Raw genomic sequence first — 27,927 nt, forward strand, 5'->3', positions numbered from 1 at the left:
GGTCTGAGCGAAGGTTTCCAATTCCTGTTATTAGTTCTCAGGTGACAGCTTCAACTGTGGGCCTCCTCCTACCCCAGTTCACCTGGCCTGCTGACATCTTCAAAACATGGTCATCACAGCAATTCAAGGAACACACAGCTCATGCGACAGGCCAGACGCAGGGGGCTCAGGACGCATTTCCTCCTCTGTACGATGGGACAGAGCAGCTCTTTGCTTGGTGCCATCCCACCAGCTGGAGTCCCCTTCCTTCCCTCCCTGTTCTCCACCGACAAGGGGCACAGCCCTACCCCACGGCTGCCCCTGGCCGGCACAGGGCAGAACCTTTGCTGTGACTGGAGCTGGAGGCTGGGCTGTGTGCGCTTCCCTGCAGAGTGATGGGCCATCGGGGCAGGGCGATCTCCGGGAGGACCAAGCCTGGATCTCCTGCTCTGCAAAACTAGGATGAGCAGAGATGCTCACCGAAGCTTGTTCTAGGGTTTTTGGGTACTTTCAGAAATGAGAGGACTTTGGCACACCCAGACCTGGGTAGCATTTAGGTTATGGGTTTTCAGAACTGCTGCCAGGGCAACAGCTACTGCACTAATAATGATGGTTAAAACCAGAAAAAACACTAGAGAAAACTGCTGGAAAGAGTCCTACTGAGAGTCACCACTACCGGTAGACCTCTGATGTTCTGCCAGCCTCTTAAACAGTTTAAATGTCTAGTAAAACCAGGTGAGCCGCAGTGAGAGCCTCCCCCAGGGGAAAAGCTAGGCAGGCAGCCAGTGCCCACCCTGCTGCCCTGGGTACCTCTGAGACAATCCCACCCACCCCACCACACAGGAACGCTGGGCACAGGTCTTTGGAGGAGCCAAACGGGGTGGCAACACTGACCTGCTGGAGGGGCTTCAGCTGGGTTAAAGTTCCTAGTCTAATTTTGTCCAAAAAGAGGGAAGAAGGGAAGAAGAATGAAAGAGAACGGGCACAGGTAAAAGGTGGTAGAGGAATGGATGTTGTACCTCTGCAGCTAGAACTCACCCCAAAAAAGATCAGAGCTATTTCAGTAACCACAAAATATAAAAGCTAGGCTGAAGCCTGCCTAGAAACCTGCCTAGTAACAGAGTGATAAATTAAGTGCATCTACTTATGGTATCTGTATGGTGCAGCTTTCTAGGCGTGTTTAGGCAGTGAAAGATGGGCTTGGTTTTGGCGTGGGGCTCCCCACTCACCAAACTTGCCCCTGCAGAAGGTCCTCACTGCAGCAACAGCAGCAAGACACCCCCCACCCGCTTTCTCTCAGCATCACATCTGCAGCACGTGCAAAATCTAACCCAAATAGGTGGCCAGCTGCTAGTCCTTCCTAACATCCTGAACCTTGCTAGAATTTCAGTAGTATGCTTCTCCCCCCGTGTGTTTATAGAACTACACTAATTACATATTTCTTTTGCACAGTATTTGCATTACAGTGGTTTAATTAATTTGCTGCAGTCCATAATTAATATTTTCAGTAAAGTGCTTTCAAAATTCCTCCTTTGGTATACTCTGCTCTTATTGTTCCCATCTCATGACAGAGTTCCCCGGTGTTTTTACCTTCTTAGCTCCACATGTCTGGTGAGGTACGTCTTTGCCAAGCACACAAAGATAACTCCTTTGCATACCCTTGAGTTTAGAGTCTTTTTTTCTGTCTTTGACTGATAAAGTCTTAGAGCTATTTGTTGAAGAATGAAAAGCAACCTCTCCTACAGAGCTTTTTTTCCCTAGAGAATGTCAATAATTGTCAAACATATGAAAGCACGATCCTGTGCATGCTGCAGGGAAATGCAAAATCAATTTGTGTCTGTCAGATTCTAACTGCTTCTGGGAAGCAGCAAAACAGGGAAGGCGAATGCCAAGGTCTCTGAACTCACAAAATCACCTCCTTCTCTCACTGGGGTCTATTTTCAAGCTGCCAACAAAAGAATAATTTGAAAACCAGTTTACCTTCTGTTTCCTCGTTATCCATCGTCATATTTTTTCATTTTTCTGACTGGCCTCTGAATGCAGGATTTTGAAGTGTTTCAACCATTATAACCTGCCAATGGCTGAAAGACGTAAAGCGAGGCTGGCATCTCTCAGGAGCTTTTTACTCCTCTTGCACTTGAGGAAATGAAAAGGTAAAAGTTGTAACTCACCGGCTGAGGCGTCCCTGCTGAAGTTTTCCATCTCGTACAGGCGCTAGAAACATCACGGCCACTGGGTGTCAGCATCTGTGCTGGGACGCAGAGGAGGACGAAAGCAGGTGCAGCATCGCTTCCGCCAGGATTCAGTATTTAGGGCACGAAAATTAAACAGAGGGGACAATGGCTCTCTCACTGTAAAATAGATGAGTTTGGGGGTTTTTGTACTGCTAAGCGGAGAAGAGTCACATCTTCATCTCATCGTTCAGCACCGGCCTGACTGCCGGCTAACACCACTACTTGTGCCTCATGGCATCGTGACCGTGGCCCAGCGCTGCAGCACTGACGGGAGCTGCGTCCCCCATGGCATGTGCTAGCTAAAACCATCCCCTGCCCCTGCCCTGCCTCCCATGCTCACCATAAGCACCCACAGAAATGCCCCATCAGCTCAAACTGGAGGCTCAGCCAAGCGGGGACTGAGCCCCGCTGCAAGCCCCTGCCTCTCTCTGGCATCAGCTCCTGCATCCCGAGTCACCAAGGGTCTCAGCATCCATCGCGGAGCCTCCACAGGTCTCAGCACCCTTCCACAAGCCACTGCAGCTCTAGGGAGTACCTAGATCTTGAAAGGATGTAAAGTGGAGTGGCACAGCCCTTCTGGCTTCAGCTTCTACATGTCACAGCCTTGGGAGCGCAGTAACTAATGATATCATCTAAAATGTAAAGAGCTTCATGGGCAACGGCAGGTTTGCAGCTCACTGCCTTGTGCAGCAGGGTACATTTGAGAGCACTGTCAAGCTCTTTATGTCTATGTAGAAGCTGAATTTTCTCAAGAGGGTCTGTGGTTCTCATAGCTTCAAGGCAAACAAGTACAGCTGATGCATGTGCTTAACAAAACAATTTGAGGCAACATATTGTGGTTGAGCTGTCTGAACAGCTGAAACAGCTCTGCAAACCGTCTGTGTCAAGATCCTCTTCCCAGCGTAGGGAGAGGTAAAACAACCAGCTGAGAAACGACAGCCATGCAAGTTTTGCACCGAAACTGAGTATTCGCCTCCCTGCCATCCTGGGCTGCTTGCCTCCTATACTAGACCTCATCCAGATCCAGGCATAGCATGGGACTGCTCTGCTCAGAAAATAAACCACCATTTCAGCAAGTGTTACACCACCAGATGCGCTTCAAAAAAAAAAAAAAAAAAAAAAAAAAAAAAAGGAAACTAATTTAAAAATCCTAAACATGGCCTTGACATTTGCTTGACATGCCCAGGAAACAACCTCACAGTTCAAGCAGATCTCATTGCTGAGAGACCTGAGTGAGAGATGGAGAGCTGAGTGCAGGTGCATCCTTAAGCATGGTGGCAGCCCCGCTGCGACCCTCAGCACGTGCACCCATCTCTGACAGCAAGAAGAGCCTGCACAGCACCTCCGCCTTCTCTGAGATACTGAATTACGCTGCACTGCCCTGCCTTTGCTGAAAGGTGCGAAAGGTCACCCCAAAGTCCTGCAGCTGCAGCGGGATGGGTGTGTGTGTGGGGTGGTGTGTTTAAGCCGTGGTCATCAGTGATCATGTGCGAACTGTTTTTCCTTGCCTTGCCTGGCAAGCTGTGAATGGAGGTGGTAAAAGCATGTCACACCTTTGGTGCAGTTGGATGTCCCACCTCACCAAAGCACCGGGGACTTGCAGGAGTAATTTTCATTTAGAAAAGAACCAAGCAATAAATATCAGGGTGTTGTTTCTTTTTACAAACGAGGAATGCCTTCCTTTAACAGAATGCACTTATCTAGATATCTTTATGACTTAAAAACAAATGAAGGTTGGAAGAATGTTCACCACTGAGATTCGCAAAGTAGTGGAGAAAACATGCACACCAAACCGAAACTTGATGTTATTGGGAGCAGAAGCTCTATACTTCAAGGCTAAAATTTGTAAACATCTCAGTCCCTCACCACCCAGGAACAGGGTCAGGCTCAGAGGACTGAAGAGTTATTTATCTGCCCACTTTTGGAAAGAAAGGTTATACTGGAATGTACGCCAGATAAATCCAAAGATGCCAAGTACCCCATGTCGACATGTGCTGCACTAAGTGTACAACTGCCCCCAGCTCCGTCCTACTTTGAATCTGCTGTCAATCCACCTGTGTGCTGACTGCCATGGCAGTCCACAGCAAGCCTTTTCTGCCAGTCTGCCTGTGCAAAACCTGATCTTCGCGGGGACTGCAGCCTCCCTTGGACATGTCAACATCCCTTCCCCAAGCACCACTCCCTGCATAGCAATGACACACAAGTGCAGCTTCAGTAACAGCAGACAGATGCACAGTGTGTTAAACTATCCAGCACATACAGCTGTCTCCATGGAATGGCTACAGAAAATTTACAAAGGAAAAGAAACCAGAGACAACAGATGGCAGTCCCCATCCTGCCTCCAGGTACCCGAACATCCTTTGCACCCCTGCAGGGTCTGACTGTAGAGCCAGAGCTCCTCAAGGAACCTGGGAGAGCCATGGCGCCACTGAGAGGTCCCCACCTGATGCATAGAGCTCAGGAGAGGCCAGTCCTTGCCTTTTCTGTTACGACATTCCAGCTCTTAAATGTTGAACTGGAAATATGTCCCAGCCTTTGGGAGTCTCAGATTGGTCTTGGCTGGTAGCTGCCCACAAGTTTGTGCCCATGCTGCCAATTTATTTAGAAACACTCACAGTGAGAAAAGAGTAATTATGATGCCTGCCAGGTTCAGCTAAGTCCACTTTTAACAACAGAGAACTTAAAAGGCCAAACCCACCATTTATTTTACTGAAGCGAAAGCATGAAGATCCTGGCTACACCACTGGAAAACAGAGTGACAAAGAGAAACATTAAAAAAGTCAGATAGCACAAGCACAGAACAGGTTCTCAGCCCATAAGGCTGCTCACCAGTGTTTTCTCAGCTACATCAGCTAACGGCAGCCCAACAAGACATTGCCTCAATGCTGCAGCTCTCCAGAGACTGGCTCCAATAATTCTCAATTTCCATGAAAATGCTGTTGTGGGTAAATAAAACTTACTTACGTGACTACATGCAGTCAGACTTTGGCTACCCAAGCTGGTTGGTTCTGGATGCTTCTGAGAATGCACATGAAATACTGTTTCACATGGTTTGGGGCTGGCTCAGGGCTGGGAACACACAGCCTTCACAACGCCTTGACTTCATGTCCTACTTGCAGAAGACACACTGACTTGGCATGGCCTCGCTTGCCTTCCTCCAAAATTGTGGCATTTTTCGTGGCTTTGCTAGGACTTGGAAGGACCGTAGCATAAAAGCAGTGTTCTTGCTTCAAGATGTTTGTTCCTCCCACACTTCGGGACGCGCCGCCAGGGAGGTCAGAGGTGCTGCCGTGCAGATGGCTGGCTTGGCACCCAAGCTCTGCCCGCTGGGAGGCTGGGGACAGAAGGGCTGAGCTGGGTCCTCCCACTGTACCCCTATAGCATAAAACCCTGTGGGAATGCAAAAGCTGAGCCCTCAATAAACTTTTTGGTTGATGTTACTGCTGCCTCACCAGAAAGTGCAGTCCCATGCCTGGAATACTCCACCTGTTAGAAACCTGCTTCTAATTCCTAGTTTATATGCCAATGTTTTCCTCTAGCCTAAGTAGCTCCTCTCCCTCCTCAGTCAGAACAAGCACTCCCTGACGTCCTGATGGAGAGCTGTCCTCACCCTCTTGGGCTGCTAGGAGGAACAAGCCAAGCTTTCTACTCTCTTCTCATTAAAAATGTCCTTGTGCCTGTGCCTGGACTTGCATCCCCCCACTGTGACTGTCACTGGGGCTGCAGCTCAGGCCCAGCTTTTTAAAGCTGAAATGCCAATGAACTGCAGCACCGCAGGCAACCACATTCACTTACCCTCAAGAAGTAAAGATCTAACTAAGGAAAAACCTCCATTTGTTCGCCATGGTTTGCTGCACCACCCGTTTGTTGCACAGAATTAGTAATGCATCCCACTACTTTGCTACATGCCACTGCAGGACAGCCTGGTAGAGGACACAGGTAGTTTCCTCTTCAGCAACACCAAGGAGAGGTGCAAGATTGAACGAATGCTCGTTTCAGGGTTAGCCCACCTGTGTGCCAGCCTCGTCGCTGCGCTGCAAAAAAGAAGGGGGAGCACTTAGCTGAGGGGGTTGAACATTGCCATGGCTTCACAGGTGAGTCACTGCGACCTGTGGGTGCTCTCTGAAGATGTTTTGGGGCATGAACTATTGCTGCCTGTAGGGAAGGAAACGCCAACACACCCGAGATCTTTGCTGGGCATTTGCACTTACCTGTTGCTTTCAGCAGTATCAAAATCTTCGGGAAGCATGGGGTCCGCAGGCAGGTCACTGAAGTCTTCCTCCCCAAAAAGTCACAGAAAAGCTGTTCTAGACTTCAGTCAGGGGAACGGACTCTGATTAAGATCATTAGTAGCTTTGATGAGCACCCATCCACCACCAGCACCCGCCTGTTCTTCTGTAGGAGGACACACTAACATCAGCATCACACACAAATGTAAAACGGCTCTAGATTGCAACAAATGCAACCAGACAGTGGTCTACAGGCACCGGCCTACAGATTGTTTTTAGTGTATCAGCAATTTAAATAAAATGCCACAATTAGATTCTATTAAAAAATACGTTGGATAATTAAGCTGCATTTTAACTAAATATTAATTTATCCAGTTTGTTGAACCAATTACAATTCAAGTACAGGAAAGTTCACAACAGTGGGTTTATCATGCCCCCCCTGTGCGATGCTGCATGATATATTTTTCAAGTCACTGAACACCTAAGTGTTGGTAGCCCAATGGAGTGACAAGGCAGCAGCCATTGTCGCAGGAAACTGTGGGGAAATTGTCTTTATATGTAAGAGATCTTTCATTTTGGGGGAAGCAGAACATAAGGCAATGTTCCTGAGAGATGCAATAGGTAACAAGGATCTCTTCACAGTCTCAATTTTCCACAATGATTTTTCACTCATCAGCTGCTGTGAGCAGTCTGTACAATTCTCTCGCTTTCACCACCCCAAAGCAATCAAGAGTTATTCGACTTACATCACCTTGAGACACTTACCCGCTTGCTAGGCACCTCCCCAGCTCTTGGAAGCTGTGGGCCAGGAGGCCAGGCTTTTGCAGCCTGTTCTGCATTTGCCCTGCTGAGCGAAGAGTGGAGCACATCCCGCAGGAGCCCTCCTGGGGGGAGCATGCAGGGGGCTGCCCGCAGGGGTGTGCTGCGCAGGGCACCCTGCAGTTGCCACACTCCCTCCCCAGGTACTCCCATATCCTCCTGCCATCAGCGGAACCGGTGATTTAGGATGGTTTTGAGCAATGTTTTCCGTGGTGTAGCTCACGTACTTGACTGTTCATTAAAGATCTTCTGGTGTGGTTCTTTAATTGGCAAGTGTGCCTTGCTGCATTGATTGTCTGTCTTACACGTATCTAAAATCATTCACCTGAAGACTCTCCATCTCCATGTTGTTATGGGATTGTAGCCCTCCTGCACGGCCAAGAGGGAATGACACATCACACAGATATTTTGTTGACTTCCGACAGCTTCAGAGCACGAGTTTCAGGGTGGGTAAAAGCAAACAAGCGGAAGACCTGAGACTTAAAGAAAAATGAGGGAGAGGCAGAACAGTCAATAACACCTTCATAATTGAAAATAATAAATTTTTTTTTTCTGGTACATGCACCCCCACTGCTACATGATTACTAGAACAGCTCACATTTCACAGTGACACCTGTAGCTGCCTTTGAACTCCTCATCACAGGTTTCCTCCCCAGATGTTCCCATTTTTTCAAAGGAAGATTGAAGCATGCTGACATCTCCTGTTGCTCTCTGGGATGGATGTGTGTGCAGATGTGCACGTACATCTGTCCATCTCTGTTCTTCTGCTGCACCTGCCCAATGCTTGGTGGTCTTTGTGTGCTTTTTTCCCAGGAAAAAGCTTCTGATACTTTTTCTGCCCCAGTCTGATCTGGAGACAAAGCCAAGTGTGGTTCTTGGCTTGGCGTGTATCTATCCTAATGATACTGTGACCCAGGGAGGAAACCCATCCAAGAGACATCTGCATCTTTATCTCATGATGGATGCTGCTTTTGGAATGCCAGATTAGCATAATTGGTCTGCAAGGCTATCAGACACCCTTCATTAGCTCAAAGCTAAATGGTATTTCTGAAGAGCTGCTTGTGATTTGCTTTGTTTCCTTAAAATATGTTTTTCCTTTGGAAATTGTGTCTCCGTACCCAGGGCCCTCGTGGCTCCAGCACATCAGATGACTGCAGTCAGCCTGCTGACTTGGAAGGGAAGAGCACTGGCCATGCTCCACGCCAGTGACGAACCTCTTTGTGGGGCCGTCCAGAAGAAAGGCACTAATGGTTAACATGAGTGTCTCTATAGAGAAAAAGGCACTAATCACACCGACTACTCGTGCATCAGCTAACTCTAGCGTCATTAAATTATCACTCAGATAAAAACTACTGCTGACTCACAAGTCATTAGGAGGAGGAGAGCTGTGCTCAGGTGGGATGCCTTGAGGCTCCTCAGCATTGGCTCTGAACCGTATTGCTTCCCTAATGCCACCGCCCCTGGGTAGCTGCCCTTCAGCAAACACAGGACTGAAGGAGCAGGCCCTTGTCCTCAAAGGACAGTCTTTGAGGGCCCCAGAGGTCCCCAAAAGTCACTATGTCTGACTCCATGGATGCTACACCCCAGACGGTGTGTGGGGCAATGTGTCACAGATGTAAGTCACGTCTGGAAGCTCGGGTCTGGAAGCCAGGTTGCTCAGCCACAAGGTGCTGTGCCTGAGCAGACGTGGCCAGTCTTGCTTGTGGCCTCTGGTGAGGAAGGCACAGCTCAGAGGGGTGCTAGTTCAGGTGCTGACTCCATGAGTAGACTCCCTGAGGCAAGTCAGATGGGGGAGTCTGCTTGCTGGGTGGGAGCGGCCACGCGCAGGCTCAGCCTGGCAGGCAGCCTGGCCGCACATCTCCCATCTGGTTTGAGAAACAAAGCAACCAACACGCTTCAGCCTACGGCACCATTTCCAAGGAACTATTTTCACTTGTTCAGTCCAAACTCAAAACAAAACACGATCACACACGCTATTTGTAAACCATACCTGAGCCGAGGTCTGAGGACTCACACAAAGCTTCCAGCAGGTACTCCCACCAGACAGCCCCAGGGCAGGGCTTCTCGAGGCACCACCGTGGTTAATGACTGCAGCTTGGGAGAAGCAAAGCTGCTGTGGGGACAACCTGACTTTGGTTAAGTTGCAGAGAACTAAATCCATTCTTCAAATTGAGGCATTTTTTAAAAATGTCTTTTTTAACAGTTATTCCTGGAGGGAGCAAGGAGAAGAGGGGGAATAGTTTATCACCATCCTCATATTTGACAAGTTTCGGGGTTGGAAGCCTTAGGGTATCTCCTGACATTAATTTCTGTGATTAAGCAACTGTGGGCCATACTTCAAGTGTGGGAGGAGAAATGAAAGTTATCCTTATCCTTATTTTTTGTTGTTGTTTTGTTTTTTGGTCATGACATATTTTTCACATAGAAAAGATTTTAACTGGGGACAGATGAAAGAAAGGGAGGGCACATTCATCCATTTATTTTCTGATAGACCATGAAAAAAAATTAAGAGTGATTAAACCAACAAACTTTCTTTAATAAATTAATAGCAGCATCACAAAACCCTGATGTGAATGACCCAAAGGAAGTTGGGCAAGTGACAGTATTTAACCATTCACAAAAATGTTATCACCCGCTGGCCAGGAGAGAATGCAGGCGCTGTAAGGCAGTCCCCTTGTCTGTTTACCTAAACAAGTGACATACATCAGAACGGGTCCAGCTGAGTAGCCACAGTCACGTATTTATAGTTCTGGTGCTGAATTTTTTAAAAACATTTATAAAAATTCTGTAAATTCTCTGTTCAATTCCTATTATTTACATCCAAATTCAGTAGGCTCCCTTTTTGCCCATACAACAGAAGCGGCAAGGTGAGACAAGAAGGCTCCTATGCGAGGACAGTGCCTGTGTGTGGGCTTAATACTGCGTTCCAGGATGCTGTGAAAAATGAGCTATTCACACATGACCTATTCACACATGTGCTAGAAGCTACTGTAGTGCAACTTATTGCTAAATGACTTAAAAATCTGTGGTTGGCTTTTGGATATATATATATGTACACTCTCACATATATATATATACACACAGATACACAAGTTTGGAAAAGATGTGCTATGAATTCATCTAAGGAAAAAAAAAAACCCAACTTAAAAAGCAATGTGATCTTTCTGATTTTTCTCTACTGTTTGAGATAACCAAATCTGACTCAAAGCAAAGGGCAGTCACTGAAGGCACGAGTTCGTGTCTCTGGCCAGCCCTTTTCCTACTGGTTACCTGACCTTTTTGGAGAGGCAAGTGGATCCTCGAGCGTTCCAGCCTGTGGCGGCATCAGCAGGCTTGGCATGTGGTGCATCTCCGCTGCCTTCTGCAAGCAGTAAGATACTCTCTGCACTGGGATACCTCACCTGCCTGCATGGAAGTACCATGGATTTTTCCCAGGAGGGGATGAGGGAGAAGAGAGGACCATCAACTTCAACGTGCCAAGCTGAGAGCAACCCAGCACCAGACGCAACCTGTATGTCGTGTTTCAGTAGTGGCCTCAGAGAGGTTGTTTCTGCACACAGCAATGCAACAGCACAACGTTATGCTGAAGCACTAGCAGGATTTCCCATTTCTTCTACAAGTTAATTTTGGTGGGATGAACACAGCAAGCTTAGAGTACAAGCAGTTCATGTTAGTAAAATGCAATTTATCCATGCCTAGTGTAAGCTCTTCTGTTCTGAGGATTTTCATAGCCAGAGGCTGTTAGTGATGCTAAATGCATCCATGTTAGATGGGCACTGCAGCATTTGTTTGCTAGTTAATGGAGATGGAAAAACCTTATGGGTGATATCTGTCATTAGAGAATAGTCTACACAAGGAAAACCGCATGAGAAGCATCACCCCAGAGACACAGTGCCAGAAAGACACGATTCCTTGGAGGGTTTGTCTACACAGGAACACAGAGGAAAATTAATTCAAATTATACACAGTGTGAATTAAAAGCAGATTACTTAAAATGCATTAAATCCCAATGTGGATGTTTTCATTAAGATGTAAGTGACATTAATATGATATACTATAATTTACTTTGGGAGTGAAATGGAATAAATCAAATTTAAAAGTTATTCCAAATTAATCTTCCATGTAGACTAGCTCCAGGTCTGTTTCCTTCCTGTCCCTGGTCACCGTCTGCTTTTGAACTGTCACCAGCAAATGAATTCCAGTCACATAATCTGTCCAGTTCTGTCCACCCCCTCCTGAGACGGGAGAAATGAGCAGGGCCCCTCGTTTATGCCACTCTCCCAGCATCCCCCAGGGAGACACATCCTGCACCTCACAGCCTGGCCTGACCCCAGCCAGCACCACACGCACAGCAGCTTCTGCTCTACACCCAAGGCAGTGTTTTATCACCAGCTCTGCAAGTCCCAGGATGCTGAAAAATAAAAGCAAATGCTAAACAAGCTAAGGAATAAATAGACGTGAGGACTGAGAAGACAAGAGCTCTTACAAAGCCAGAGAGCTCTCCTCCACGTCAACCAAAGACCCTGGTCATCCAAGCAACCTGTGAAGGCAGTGTCATCCACCCCAGGCACAGCTGGCCCCACCCCAGAGCTGATGATTATCTGTAAGACCAAAGGATGGCTTTTTAGAAATCGGAGCCCCTCTATTTATAAAATAGGTGAAGCAGATCATGGGTTCGCTCTTTTTCTTATGCTTCTTCTCCAAGTGTGCAAGTGATCCCAGCACCACACCAGAAGGGCATTCCCCACCTTCCTTAGGGAGCCGGAGCCTCCTGGGGAACGGAAAGAAAACTGCAGCATTGGGGTGGGAGTCAAAATTGACCAGAGGTCCCTTGAAGTGCAAGGTTGCCCCAGCACGGCAGCATGCCACTACCCGTAACGGGACATGTCTGGCCAGGCACCTGCACAGCTGCTACGTTTTTGTGACGTCTCTCTGCCAGGTTTCTGTACAGTCTTTACACGGCACAAAAATAGGGGTGAGGATTTAAAGTATATATTTACTGTCAACTTGAAAAAGAAAGTTATACTGACCAAGTCTAATAGTATGTATTTGATATATAACTATTAACGTGCCATTCTGAACTCCAGCAAATGCCACCTGAGATAAATATTCAGCATTTTTGTTCATGCACTGGAAGAAGAATTCAAACATTTTGTCCATGACATATGCAAAGTAACTAATAGTTCTGATCTAGTATTAACAGTAAATATAGAACCTTAAACTTCACTGCGGTATATTAATATATATGATTTTAAGTACTAGACTGGAAAGACAACTATTTTTTTTTCTTTAAAAAAAAAAAGCTTTGTTCAGAATGCAATATTTACATTGTCCTTTGACCAACACTTACATTTTTACACATATTTTGGCTACAGATAACACTGTAGCAAAAGGCTGTGTGAGCCACCTTTACACACAGCTCACTCTTTCACTTACAACATTACAGCTGTTTATGGAGAGCTCTGAAGTCCCTGGTTGCATTTCAAGGCCCTCCTCAGCTTCATCTAGTTCCATGCTATTAAGTTCATTGCCGTTTCGATAACTAGTTAAAGTCAGATCTTTCCCATATAAAGCTGTTGAAGCAACATTCAGACACTGATTCTGCCGCAGCGCTGATTTTTTACTGGTCTTGTATTGACAACGGATATAATTGGAAAAAGCCCTGCGGTATGTTTTATTGAAGAGTGTGTATACGAGGGGATTAATCCCAGAGCAAACGTATCCCACCCAAACAAACACATCCAGGAGTTCACTCAAGAGGTCTTTATCACAGGCTTCCTTGCAAAGGACAGACATGACATTAGTGATGAAAAACGGGCACCACATGATGAGGAACAAAAAGAAGACGATGCCCAGGACCTTGGAGGCTCTTCGCTCGTTGTTGATGGACTGCATAGTTCCTTTCCGAAAAAGCACTGCCTCCTTATTTACAGGAGAGTTCAAGTGAGATGCTCCCTCGTGATTGTGGAGCATTGAAATGTTCTCTGTGTTGTTTTCCTTCTTGAGGCAGTTTACACTGCTCCTCCTCTGCTTGGGCACCTCTCCGCACATGAACACCGTTGCCTGTCTCTGCAGCACCTGGACGGTCAGGCAATACGTGATCACCATGATGATGAGAGGGATGAAGAACGCCATGAAGGATCCAATGAGGACGAAGTTCTCATCGTTGAGGACACAGGTCCCGTTTACAAACACCCTGGAGTCATCCTGCAAACCAATGACTGGAATAGGCGTAGATATCCCTAGAAGGACAAGACCGAAACCAAGACCGTTACCTGGATGGATGGGGCTCCAAAGAGGCCGCAGAGATGATGCAGGTCCTGCATGTATACAGCCCACCGCCTAAAGCTGTTTGAAAGAGAAGTTACTATTCCAAGATGGAAGGGAAAACCTCGTGTAACTCCTGGGAGTGCAGCTCCAGGCCATGGACGCTCTCCGCTGCAAGCAACTGCAGCTTTCCTGTGCTCCACAGCTGACACAGTGAATGCAGCAAAACTCCTTTATCAAGCTCTTTTTCTAGCATTAACTGCAAATTTGTGGGTGTAGAAGAGGCAGTCATCACCCTGCTCTGTTTCAGCTGGCCACTCCATGCCTGCCAGTTTAGGTGGTGTTTGAAATCATAGAATCATAGAATGGGTTGAGTTGGAAGGGACCTTAAACATCATCTAGTTCCACCCCGCTGCCATGGGCAGGGACACCTTCTGCTAGACCAGGCTGCTCAAAGCCCATCCAACCTGGCCTTGAACACTGACCTAGGGTAGATAGTAGCAAATTTTAAAGAGGAAAATTATCAAAATGCAAAAGAATTACAGCTATGAAGATGCAGAAGCAAGTTTCTCAAAGAAATTTAAATAATCCTGATAGAAAAATGGCCAGTTTTGCCATGACATCACAGACACATGGAAGAAAAGCTCTTGGCTTTCTGGGTCCTTATTGACTATCTCGTTGCAAGCAGACAGTGGTCTCTGCAAGCTCCATCTGCCCAGGCATTTCATCCACAAGCAGTGTGAAACTGAGAAGTACCAGAGAGACGGTCTTGCTTGAATTCTTAGAAAAGGCTATTACATAGTCAAATGAAAAGGCTGCAGCAGGCATCTGCCTGATTCCTATCCCTCTATCTTGAAACCAGAGCTAAAACCTGGAACAACAGACAACATGAGAGTGGAGAAGGTGAATTAAAATGGTAATCGAGTTGACGTGACAGTCTGAAGTCAGAACCCCAGCTACAAACTCTGCGGCTGGAAGGAAGGAAACTTTAAATGTCTCAATTATAGTAATAACTAGAGCACAGCTTCCAGCTACTCCTAAGCACTAAGCAGAGTAATAAGCCTCAGGGATCACTGCACTTGCCAAAGCAGTTTCTCTTGTATCCTGGTGGAACAGCACTTCTTACAGTCGTGCACTTAATGGCAGACAAGTGAGTGTAAGAATATTTTGGATCCCTTTGACTCTTCAGCACTACCCAGCATAGTTTGGTTGTCCAGGATTTCGGGACATCAGGTCTTTCTGAAGCAGAAGCAGGAGTCCTGCACATGGAGGGTCTCAGCAGACGGCTATGTGTCTGTGCTGTTTGGCACGTGGGCAGAGCAGACAGCATGTCAAGCCTGGAGCACAACTGTCCAGGACTGCACTGAGTAGCCTGCACCCATGGCTAGCTGCTGGCGTTTCCCTCTCAGAGTGAGGGAGTGAAGGAGCGAAAGCATTTTGAACAGCTCTAATTCAGCTGTGTTTACTTAATGGCCTCCAACACTGTTTTCCTCTAAGGAATATATATATCTGTGTACCTGCTCGATTCTACCTTGTGGAAATCATCAGCAATTCAGTGTGGGGACAGAAAAAAGAGGGAATACAGGACTCATGCCGAAGTGATGGACCTCACTTGAATATTTTTCATCTGTACTGAGATCCAAACTTCGTTCCTTGATCTGTGGAACTCAGTCCCACATCAGGAAAGACCCAAAACCTTCCAGAGAAATCTGTCTAGACACAACCAAACCCAGCAAAAGTAACAACATATTTTGGAATACCGTAACTTAGGTGTACACGAGAACATGGAAAAGACATGGTGGGTCAGATCTGGTCAGACCATTATGGGTTCATCTAGCCCTGTCTCATGTCTTTGGCAGGTACCAGAAGTTCAAGTCCATGGTACAAAATGGGTCAATTGCCAGCATTATAGCTTAAAAAATTCCACAGCAAGAAGTTGCATCCACACATCGTTTTTAAAATAACCTTTGAGAGACCTATCTTCCATGAATTCTTAATCTCATTTATAACTAACTCCACAATACTTAGCAGCATTCAGTTCCACACCCTATCTGCTTGTCATGTGAACAAAGTACTTGCTCATTTTAAATTTGCTGCCTGATAATTTTCTTTGACTCCCCTCAGTTCCTCTGCTGTGAGGAACAGTGAATAATCACTCTCTGGTCACCTTTTCCACTTTCTCAGTGGTATTACAGACCTCTATCATCCCTACTGTCTGACATCTCTTTTGGAACTGAAGAATGTTACTCTATTTACTCTCTCTCCTCATGCCAAACTCATTTTATGCCTTTGATTATCTTCCTCAGTTTCTTTTCAAATTCCTTTCTGTCCTTTTGAAGAAAGGGAAAGAACTGCACACCCCAGCAGTTAGAGAGCAGCAACACGTTTTGCTCTCCCCTTGCCACCCTCTGGCTGCCCAGCTGTGGGTGAGCACTCGCTCTGCAGACACGTCTGTGAGGCTGGCCATACCCTGCCCTAGCTCCTTCAACCCAGAATAAAACGCGGTGGAGGCCACTGTTATGTCTGGATGGTTTTTTTGGCGTTGCTGTGATCAGCACAGGTCCTAGAACTAATCCTGTGGGACTCTGAATTTCTAAACAGAAAGAGTAACACGCTAAAGAGATTAACCAGGGCATTTTTCCCACTCCAGCTAAGTGTTTTCCAGGATTCTGGAGAATACATCTGCAATTCATCATTATCATAAAATTACCATTTGCCAGTAATCTAGTAAAGGAATTCTTTCTGAAATGTAATGATTATAAATGCCTTCTGTGATTATAGCATGAGTTTCCTTAGCCCCAGTGATAGTTCCAGTTCAGTCTTTCTTCGCTCTACACACTAAGGGTTATCAGCTTGCCCCTGGGCAAGGCAGTTGCCCCCTTTCTGATATGTTAGCCCCTGCTACCTTGCCCGTGCCAGGTCCCTGTAACTGCAATAACCTTCATCCCACCAAGCCATTGACTCTTCATCATTAAAGACGCCTTTCTAATGCCTTGGCTCCACCAAACCACAGACATTTGGGAAGTGGTGAGAAGCGGACAGAGCAGTCTTTATACAAAGAAGAGATCTGAACTAGATCAATGGCATTACACTGGGATTATTTGCGTGGATAATTTTAAGCTTTAGAGCCCTCTATAACACATACACTTTGAAATAAAACTCCAAAATTAATAAAGATTCATTCATGAAGTAGTCATCATTGAATTTAGTGCTATTGCTTTAGCCGAGGGAAATGAGGTGAGGTTTCAGGATATCTTCATGGTCACACACATAAAGTACATTTGTGAAGAATAACCCAGTTCTGGGATATGATGAATACAGAAATACTGATGGCAGCCCAAAACTCTGCATGAGCATGAGATAGCTCAGCAATGATGACAGGGAACGAGGAGGTAGCTGCTGTACTGGAAGTGTCCCTCACCTCTCTCATAATAGAGTGGGATTTCAAACTGAGAAAGCACAGAAGAGAGAGAGCACCAGGTCTTTATTTGCTCTTTCCTCCAGTCCAGGAAAATCTCATCATTAACAGCAATTGGAAGAAAGATGCCCTTGGAGGAGCTGCCAACACATTCATTTAGCTGCCAGCTAGCCTACAGCACTGCTGAATGAGCAGCGTCACCCTCGTCTCAAATGCTTTCTTCTGCCTCACGCTTCTCTTTTGTAACTCATTCTTTAATACGATGTTTATCACTGATCCACCTCACCATCCAGCCCTAAAGGGAACTAAATCTGTTACACAACCTGGGCAACAGGGACTAACTCTGCACCACCCCAGTATGAGAAGTGCAGGGTGGAAGGTCTCAGACACCACAGAAGAGCTCCCTTCATGGGGGATTATTGCAAAATTGCTGCTGCAACAATCCCAGATGCAGAAATATCCGCTTGCAGACACAGCTCACAGCCTGGCCCTGATTTCAATAGGTTACCCTGATCACTATCTGCTGTGCTTATCACTAAGCATTGCCACAGTGCCTGAACACTGAACACGGTCACGGTGAATGCCTGCCTTATCTGCGTTCAACCCCACTTGACTCAAGCAACCCACAGTACTAATGCTGTGGTTGTAACTGTTTGTAATTTAAGAACTAAGTCCAGAGAAATCCAAACTCACTATACCGGCACAAGGACGATGAATGCTAAATCAGGCAAGAGGTTCCAAAGCCTTCTGCTGTCCAGCCTTGCTGCTGTTCAGCTCTCTGAGCCCCAGTGCTGAGTTTCTCATAGAACCACAGAATCATTTAGGTTGGAAAAGACCCTTAAGATCATTGAGACCAACTGTTAATCTAACGCTGCCAAGTCCACCACAAAATCATGTTCCTAAGCACCACATCTACATGTCTTTTAAATATCTCCAGGGATGGTGACTCAACCACCTCCCTGGGCGGCTTGTTTCTGTGCTTGACAACCCTTTCAGTGAAGAAAGTTGTCCTAATATCCAGTGTAAACCTCCCTGGTGCAACTTGAGGCTGTTTGGCTCGCATCCTATTTCTTGTTATCTGGGAGAAGAGACCAGCCCCCACCTCACCTCCCTGCCAGGGAGCTATAGAGAGCAATAGTGTTTTCCCTGAGCCCCCTCCTCTCCAGGCTAAACACCCCCAGAGTTCCCTCAGCTGCCCCTCATAACACTTGTGCTCCAGACCCTTCCCCTGCTTTGTTGCTCTGGTTTTGGACACGCTGCAGCACCTCAATATCTTTCTTCTAGTGAGGGGTCCAAAACTGAACACAGTGTCAAGGCACGGTCTTACCAGCACTGAGTACAGTTTTGTGAGCTTTTGCCTTGCACCCGAGCTGACACTTTTCATCAACAAATGTCAGACTGATTTACTGAGATGGTCTCCAGGCTCAGAGGCATTTTCCAGCTGTGTCAAATAACCCTTTCTAACTAAGGAGGCAGAAATTCCCAAAGGGAGGCAGCGCTGTTCCAAAAACTTGCAAGGTGAAAGTTTTGCAAGCTTACTGCATATCACACTTTGCTTTTCAGAGCAAACTCGGTCCTCCTATTTGATGTTTGAGCAGTGCCTAGGGCAACTGGTTTTGCCCCAGTAAGAAGAGACAACCAGCCACCACGCCATGAACCAGGTCCCTGCTAGACTCAGCACTGAGAGCTCTGTGCACCCTTCTCCAGGCAGCAGCTTGGTCAGGACATCCCTCTTCACCATAGCAGCTCAGGAGGGAGAAGGTGAATGTGATTTTTTTTCTCTTCTCCTCTCCTTTAACTTCTGTCTGACAGAGCAGCGGGAAGCACGACAGAGAGAGATCCTCCCGATTACAAATTCAATTATAGTGGTTGTACTAACTGCTTCTTGTCAGCTTTAAAGATGTCCTTAAGTGAGCAGAACGGTTCACCAAATGGGGCTGAGATGATGCTGTGGACGCAGTGTAACAGATGCTCTTCACAGATTCTCAATTAATAAAACAAACCCCAAATGACTACAAATATGGCTTTGTAAAACATTCACTAGCTTGCTCCAGAGAAAAAGTCAGCTAAAAAGTCCAATTTGCCATTCACTGAATTCAGGCTTAAATGAAAAACAATGATGTTTTTGTGTTTAATACCTTGTTTTCTTCTGTCAAAGCCCACGAGACAGATAGAGATTACTGGAAAGATGGAGTCCTTGGTGGTTATTTCCACTAAGAAGGATGTAATTTCCATTCTTTCTCACAACATTCTTATACAAGAAGATATTTCATTTCCTCCAGGGACAGCAGCCTCGCTAAAGAAAACAGAGGCCTGCATCTGGGTCTACTCTGTCTTTCCATGTGTGGGATTCTCAGGGCTGAACACAGGAGCGGTCCCATTCTGCAGCAGGTACATGAGCTTGGCAATGCCGGGGGGCACCTCCCCTGGTGTCAGCAGTGGATTCAAAGTCTGCTGTGGTCCATGGCAAGGGCTCTGCTGATGCAGGTGGGCTTTGGATCTCACTACCATCCCCCCAGCATCTACACACAGTTTAAAAAAAAGAAAAGCAGAAAGAGCTGTGTGCCAAACGAGCCTATGGCTGTCACAAAAGCAGTCTACACTGCAAAACCAAACCCACTGCTAAACACTGTGTGCTTAAATCTGTATCTTTAACCTAATATTTATTATTATAAAAAAATAAATGTGGATCAGCTTTAAGAGACATTCACCTGGATGTTAGCAGCTGCTGTAACTATGCATTATTATTAGAATGTGTTAGAGGAAATAGGAACTGACTCCCCTAACCCTCTCAGAAAAGGAAAAAGAAACTAAACCAAATCTGTTTGGTCTCTTAACAGAAGCATCTAACAGAGTGCCTGCACATTTCTCTAATAATAACTTACAGATAACGAGAAGTAAACCCCAACAGACAGCAGCCTCCTGATTTGCACTGTGAAAGAAAAGGCACCAGTTTCAGGAAGCAAAGCTCTTCAGAGACAAATAGAAGAACACGGGCTTCTGAAGTGTACAAAACCACAAAAATTCAGTGTATTACCCATATGTCAGCAGATTAATTGCAGTGCATTTCATGTGCTAATGCAGCAACAATGCACCTTCAGGGCTGGATTAGGTCTAGTTTTATCTAACTGTTCTAATAAAATAACAGTACCAGCTTTGTCTTGGTTTAAAGTCAAACATAAAAGGGGGCTGAACTTTGAAGGACCTCCCTGCCTGCAACGAGCACAACTGCAAACAGATGAATGTAATTCATCTGTGCCTGAACAAGGTGCTGACCTTTACTTAAAACTTGCAATAGCACTGAACAACCTTAGTCTAGATGGAAAACCAGCGAACGCCAGCTAAAGACAGAAGAAATAAATTATTTTCCCACCTGCCCTTCTATTGTGCTAAATTACTTCTCTTAGTTTGCTCAGCCACATGTTTCCAATGGTTCATTTGAACACAGAGGGACAGGGCTCCTGCTCACAGCATACCCACTGCTGGGGCTGGGCTTCCCCAAGAAATCAGTGATGCCTGAACTGACACTCAGTAGCAGTAACCTCCTCAAACAGGGGACTCTGGCATCCCCCTTGCCCCTGGGAATGGATGTGGTGGGATGGTCAATCCATCTTCTGTGCAAAACACTTCACAGACTACCACCATCCGCTGCTATCCCAGGCAAAGCGTTGCACTGACGTCTGGTGACAAAATCAAACCAATCCAGCACCCTTGCCTGAAATCCCAAGGTAGTTCTCTTGCTAGGAACTCAGCTTGTTACCAACTGCTATGATCTTCCTCCTCACCCTGATAACTTTTGCTGATGTGCTAGGGAGATCAGTGTCCTTCTTGGGAATTACGGTACAAACACAGGCAAAAGAATGTCTTCAAAGAAAATAACCTTGTAGTCGATTCAAACAAATGGGAAAAGAGCCAGATGAAGCCTTAGTGTAATGCTCTAGGGCATAAAGAAAAGGTTTCTGCCTTACCTATGACCAGATGATAGGCTGGAAAAAGTTTCATGAGCACAAACCTGCTCTACTGCTCCACCAGAAGCAAGCAGCAGCCTGGCTCCCAATGCTGATGCCACACCTGCACTCACCTGAGCTAACAAAAACTACCAGGATCACCACCGCCGCCGCACCTCCGCCTGCAGAAATCATGAAGTATGACCCCCGTGCTCACGAGGGAAGAATTTTAGTCACACGTACACAGTCAGACATTTAATGTCAAACACAAAAAGGCAAAAATACATTAAGTACAATTTTCTCCCAAATTGTGGAGAGAAGCTAACGCCACCCTTTCTTACGCTTTACTAACATGCAACCACTTTCTCAGCAATAGTATTACTGTCCTTCTGCCAAAGTGGTGCTTGTAGCCAGGAATTTGTACACTTTTCCAGGAGGTGAAGGTGCCTGTCTAACCTTTGCTAGTGACAGTTGTCTTCCTCGTCTCCAAGTGACGAGCCACACACGGAAGCAGCCTGCTTGATGGGAAAAGTTTGAACAAAACCCTGGTAACACATTTTGACCTTCCATTTGCTATCTTCTCCATTAGCAGTGGATTTGCCATTTTTTTTCCCCATGAAAACTGTCCAAAAGCTTGTTTGCTAACCAGGGCCTGAAGCCTGCAAAGAAATTCATGTGTGGTCCTATCCCAAAGTACAGTCTCTCAGGAGCAACTACTGCCCAGCACTGAACAGAGGGTGCTCAGGAGCAATCCTGTCTCATCAGCAAGCGTGCCATGGGAAAAAACAAACGCCTTGCTGAGAAAGTCCCTGATCCCAGAGACACACCTATGGGCAGAAATGCAAACAAAACCCCTAAACATGCTTTAAAACCATGACCTAAGACCTAAACATGCTTTAAAACCATGACCTAAGAGAGGCTACATGAACTACTCCAGTCTCCCTTTACCTCCATGTACAACCTGCTTTTAGCCTGTAAGAACACTACAGTTCCTTTTAGTATCAGCGGTGCCACTCCAAGCATGTTCCTCAAACTGAGTATCATTTCCCACTGGGATTATCCCCAGGGAGGGAGGGGAAGGCTTAACTGATACCTGGAGTCTCTCTAAGGACACCTTAGGGCAGCTTGAATGCACAGGGCTGCTCAGCCTGTGTGAGAGAGGAACACTCAGGGCAGAAGCAAAAAGCTGTCAGACATAACATCACTTCATCCGAGATGAGCATTTACTGATCCTTACAGCACACGCCTTTCATAAGTCTATAAACAGATCTCCTCAGTAAAACAATGAAATAGTATGAAAGTTAAATGGGGATCAAAATTTCCTTTTTAAAGTTGAAAGGTTTGTTATATACACAACCCTCAGATATCTACCTGAAATCAAAATTATAATATCATTAGTGAGTCGGAGAGAGAATGAAAAGAAAAAAGTCCAATTTTAACACAGCACGTGTCATGGTATTACCATAATTCAGCAGTGCATTTCCTTTTTTCGTTAATTATTTTGTTTTCAAACAAACAAACAGAAGATGTGGGATCTGCTTATGACACTCATACAAAGAGCAGAATTTAAAGGATGCCCTTATCTCCATCACTTATCAAGTAAATTGAATTTACACTGCTACTAAGGTTGTAAAACTGTGAGCTGGGAAACTGGTAGCATGTGTAATTTTGGTGCTCTCTAGTAAATGACCAAACCTTGACCTTTCTGGGAAACAGAGGAAACCCCCTTCTGTGTTAGCAAGCACACAGCTGGGCCACAAGGAGCTTCAGAATTAAAGTGTTTTGCTTATTTTCATATCAGAAGCAACGCGTGTGCACCCTTCCACGTCACTGAAGTTCTTTCATTCACACTTCCAAAGTGGTATTTCTTTTATATCAATATTATGCCGTTAACACTTTCTCCTGTATTATATTGTGTCCATTTAGAGTTTAACTAGCTCTTCATCACCCCTGCCGAGAGCTGCGTGGGGATCTCCTCTCTTGGCCAGGGTGGCCCAAGGCCACCTTCCTCAGAGCAGGACACAGGGAGCCTGATGAGATTGAAACTACAAAATCCGAAGTATTGAAACAACATCAAGATTCTGCCAGCAAACTTCTATCTATAATTTATTTTCAATTATGTGGATATTTCTGTTGCCTACATTTCTATTTCCAGCCTCAGCACAGTGCTATCTATCACAAAACTCATTTTTACAAGCCCAGCACTTCACAGCATCCACTTTTTCTCTAACCGAACACGGAAAGTCTTGCTCAGGTTACATTTCCTAAAGCACAGGACAACTGGCTGTGATGTACTTTAATCTGGAACAACGAGGACTTTGGAAAAAGACCCATTTATAAAGCAATTGTCAACAGACAGGAGGACTCTGTTATGTTCCCCTGCTTAGAAACCTAATCATAGGTTTAGGCTTGTGCAACCTGCCAAATTCATAGCTCAATGAGCAAAGAACTTCTATTATATTTTGCTGTCGGCATTAACATTTCAGGAAAATGGAATGCAAAAGCTACTAAATTAAGATAAATTACATGCTTTTTACTTCCTATTTTAAATTCTGGTTCAGGAACTGAATTCAAGATTCTTTACATGGGATGCATTTGAAAGTTTCTTCAGTCCAACCGAAGCAGGATTTGGGGAATGCAAACTGTCCAGCCTGCGCTTAAGTGCTGCTTTGAATTTGATACTTAATCACGTACAGAAAAGCACAAATTCTTTTGTGATACTTCATAATGAAGAGAGGATGAATGTATTTAACCTATTTTATCCTCTTGAAAATTGCATGGGATTTCATCAGGCCTTTCCAAGTGACAAATAGGTAAGAGCTGGAAGACAGCAACAATACACTTCGGGTGAGTTCTTTTCTTTCATTCCGTGTTCAGTTTATTCCTGTGTCTGTCGCATTTCTAAATTCATTTGTAAAGTAAAAACAGTTATGCTCGAATAAACTAGATATATACCAAGAGTATTTTTCTTTCTCCGTTTAATGCAAACTTCTGGAGAAAGCCCACATAAATGGGTAAGACCTATCACATGCACTGGGAGGGTGGAAATCCAACAGCATTTCAGTGCCCTGAACAGACTTTCAGGGGAGTAACGATTCTGCCTGTATCTTCAAAAAAAAAAAAGGACGCAAGGAAAGTCTCCCCTGGGCCAGCTGTACCTGCATCAAAGAGAATGAAAAAAACATAAACAAAGCTACGCTGCCAGCAAAGGAGGGCATGCAGGTACAGCTGTAACGCCTCTCCCTTCCCAGCCTGGGGAGGGAAGCGCTACCCAAGAGCAGTCCCCCAGAGCACTGTGCACTGCAGACAAGAGCCACTGCTCACAGTTCTTCCTAAAGACTTTGGGATGCTGGGAAATAAGTGCAGCATCCGTTGCCTTATTGAGGGCTGACGAGCCATGTGCCTCCTAAAGAAATGTGCCATTCCATTTCCTTTCCAAGCTATTTCTTTTAGTGTTTGTTATTTCATCTGTTTCACATCCTATTATAAATGCAGACTTGTTAAACATCACCCAAGAAAGCTGAGCAGGAGACGAAGTCTTTGCACTCTACAGCAGCAGCAAGTCACCTTGCCTATCCTGGTTCAGGTACTTTTGCCCCTGGGGGACAGTAGAGCCCACAATGCTCCTATTTTCCATCGTCCTGGGCCTATTCCTCACCCAGTAACTCTGGGAAGAGGCAGGTCTATGGCTGTCTTTACATCTGTTTGGTCAAGCCCTAGATTTGCTTACCAGTCTGCTTACTTGGCGAACCATGCACGAAGTGGTCTTTGCCTTACTTTATAACTTGTACCCACAGTGCAAATCAGAATTTAGCACTCAAGGTGCTTGTGCAGGCAGCCACCCTCAGCACTAGCCAAAATTGTATGGGATGTGTAAAGATATGCTGCAACATGTAAGGCAGCACAGGCAAAAATCTGCAAGTTAGCTGCAGAAATGGAAGCAGAACAGTCTTATTGTCCAGGTTTTGCAATGTGCTGCTTAATGCCACTGACAGATTGATGTCTCTCTGCTAGCGGGGGGCACCTGCTGCTCCCTCTGCATTACAGTGCAACACAGGGCACAGGTTCTGCGCTGACTCTGCGCTGCCCATGCAAAGCAAGCCCAAGTCTCCTGCACGTGAAGTTGTATGCACGTGACTGCTTATGCACTGCATTCAGCTGCTTTCTTTCCTACGCCAAACAGGCAGCACAGACAGTTTAAAATAATATTTTTTAAAAAAAAATCTTAAAACTTAAATTAAACCAAATACAATTTCTTTGTAGTTTGTATAACCTAGAGGAACTGTAGCAGTCCTGTGGCACATGAAGATTTTTTCTAACAGGTATTGTTAAATTCAAGAGGAGTGAAGGTATATTTCCTCTATGTTCTTGCTTTTTTCCAAAGCCTTTTTCCATGACAAGCTTCTTAAAAAGTGGCCCTGGCTGCAACCCCAGTATCATATTCCACCTCTAAAGCAGGCAAAACCCAAGAGAAATTCAAGCACCTGAAACATGTTTTTCCTTGCAGCACAGCACTGAAAGTGACAACCACTTTATAAATGAAAGTTAAATGTCAAATCTTTGTAGGACTGCATTTTGAGGAAAAAAGGCAATATAGCAGAGGAAAGTGGTCATACAATTCTTCTGACCCTGCCTCAAATGTCTCTTTCATAAAGCACATTGAAAGGATGCCCCAAGAAATGTTTTTATACACGTAATTCCTCACATTACAGAGTCATCTTGCTATCATTTTGCCTTTTCTTCCTCATTTTATGTTGCTTTATTTATGGCTTTTTATCAACATGATACAAGAGTGTCTTCTTTTATGTCTACTCCTCATGTACTATAACTTCAAACTTGCTAGCTCAGGACTAGCAGCAACCCAGCTGTGGCAGAATATAATACAGGCTATAAAGCCTGCCCAAGAGCAGTGAATACCTCGCTGTCAGCCTGCCTTCAGTTCTCCACTGCTTCACTTAAACCGCTACCAGAATGTGAGTTTAACTGCAGCAGCTGCAGTGTAGACATGTCATTTGTACTGGCTGGGTTTTCCTTCCAGAGTCTTTGCTGGTGCTATTTTCTGCTTTGTTTACACAGCAGTTTGATAGCACCATTTGTCTGTGTCACCATCGTTATCGGCATATTGATACGTACACAGCAGCAATGCTTCAGCATCGAAAGTGGTGGTATTCTGAAAAATGACTACTTATTTTGGTCACTGACCAACTGCAATGAAAGACTTCTATTTCCCAGTAATCATTTATCATATTCAAGGCATGCAGGACAGGTAAATTAATTTGAGTATCCTCTTAAAAATCCTAAATGAAAATTGGAGTAACACTATTATTCATTAAGACACAGTTAAGATCATGAGCCGCATTGCTTACCTATGGATATGGTCCAAACTGCAGCAATTTTCATAATAGCCTTGGTGCGGGAATTGAAGCGGCTGTGCTCAATGGGATTGCGTATTGCTACATACCGATCAAGAGAGATGGCACAGAGATGCATAATAGATGCAGTTGAAAAGAGCACATCTAGGGAAATCCATATAGGGCACAACTGTTTAGGCAAAGGCCAAGCATAATCTGAAACATAGAGAGAAAAGAAATGAAAGGAGAAAAAAAGAAAAGGAAGTAATTTGGGAAGCTAGGCCATCATTTCTGAGAAACCGTTGGGATTTTTAACTCTGCGATACCAGTAAAGGACACATGCACGAGGAATGGACAAAGAAACCTCTTGTGGGGCCTCTCTCCAGGCAGTCCCCAGCTCCAGACACTCCATAAACCTCTACCAGTTCCCACACATCTGTTTTTCATGACCAGTAGCTAAAGGCAAAGGAACATTAATTTGGCAGCTTCTCCAAGTGACCATTCTAGCTCTGCTCCTCTCTCTTAACCTTTCCCCCACATCGTTACACAATCTAACATTACATTCATTCATAATTGCCTCATCACATTCTTTTCATGGAGTGCATAGCCCTACGTGGCTTTAACGTCACTCGGGCCCTTTCTAAAGCTCACTTGATATGTACCTCTCAGTTTCTGCCTGCTGAGGGGAAAGGCAGCAGACAGTTTTTCTACAGAGTCTAACAACCAGCTAAATGACACTTCACCTTAAATATTCTCCCCAGGCAGTGCGCCTCAGTAACAGAGGAATACTCCCTTCCTGACAGAGCAGCTGGGATTGAGCTGCTGAAATTTTAAAACTGTTGTGAAGGTAGATAGGGCTGAGTATCATTCTTTACCGAAACAAGTGTGCCAGCAAGCCGAACAGACTAGATGGCTACATTTGACAGCAGCTGGCACACCGCTAATTTGGGTGCCTGCATTTATTCATCAGTTTACTCAGTGCTGAAGTACAGCTTAAGAATAAAAGTGACCCAGAAAAATCCTCAAGGGGCACTGGTATTTAAATTAAAGCTCAGAGAAAATTGATTTGTGAATGATACTCCCATGTTAATGCCCAGAATGGATTGTGTGAGATCAATAACACGTCCTGCCAAGCTCTGGGCTTCTAGCACACTTATCAAAACAAATCTGCAGTATCTATAGCAGCCTAAAGACATGAAAGAATTCATAATAGTTGAATAATGAGATATTCTTGTGTCTTCATTCAGAACATGGATATCTAAAGCAATCTTGACGTTTACCCCAAGGATCAGAAACATCACTCTGCAGAATCAACGTTATATTAAGAACGCTGTAGCTCCATTCTACTGATCTCGAATGGAAAGGAAGAAACGTTAGTCTCAGAAAGCATATTTTGAAACAAATTACCCAGCCAAGAGATACCCAGGATACCTTACATGCAGAAACCCAAGATGAACTGAACCAAAGTAAATTATTACGAATTGTCCCAGAGAAGCTCAGGAACGCTTCACAAAGAGCACGGCAGAACGGATGGACACATCAGCTCATTTTACCAGCAGGAAAACCACAGAAGTGCTAAGTAACTCCAGAAACCCACACAACAAGACCTCAGCTCTGAGGAGGTAAGCCATTTATTTCAGCAAGTTCCGCCACCCCTTCTAGATGGACCGTAAGTGGACTGAA

At 45.3% G+C, this 27,927-nt stretch overlaps 1 protein-coding gene across 1 annotated transcript in view; it reads right to left on the reverse strand.

Annotated features, from left to right (window-relative positions):
* Positions 1–8,984: 8,984 nt before the first annotated feature.
* HTR2C (5-hydroxytryptamine receptor 2C) overlaps positions 8,985–27,927 on the reverse strand; it is a 95,589-nt gene continuing 76,646 nt past the window's right edge. The window contains exons 4-5 of the mRNA XM_056359792.1: positions 26,260–26,460; positions 8,985–13,503 (exon numbers count right to left, since the gene is read on the reverse strand). Of these exons, the coding sequence (XP_056215767.1) occupies positions 12,671–13,503; positions 26,260–26,460 (1,034 nt within the window). The 3' untranslated portion in view covers positions 8,985–12,670. The remainder of the gene's footprint in view (positions 13,504–26,259; positions 26,461–27,927) is intronic.

Source organism: Falco biarmicus, chromosome 14, assembly GCF_023638135.1.
Source record: "Falco biarmicus isolate bFalBia1 chromosome 14, bFalBia1.pri, whole genome shotgun sequence".
Lineage (NCBI taxonomy): Eukaryota > Metazoa > Chordata > Aves > Falconiformes > Falconidae > Falco > Falco biarmicus.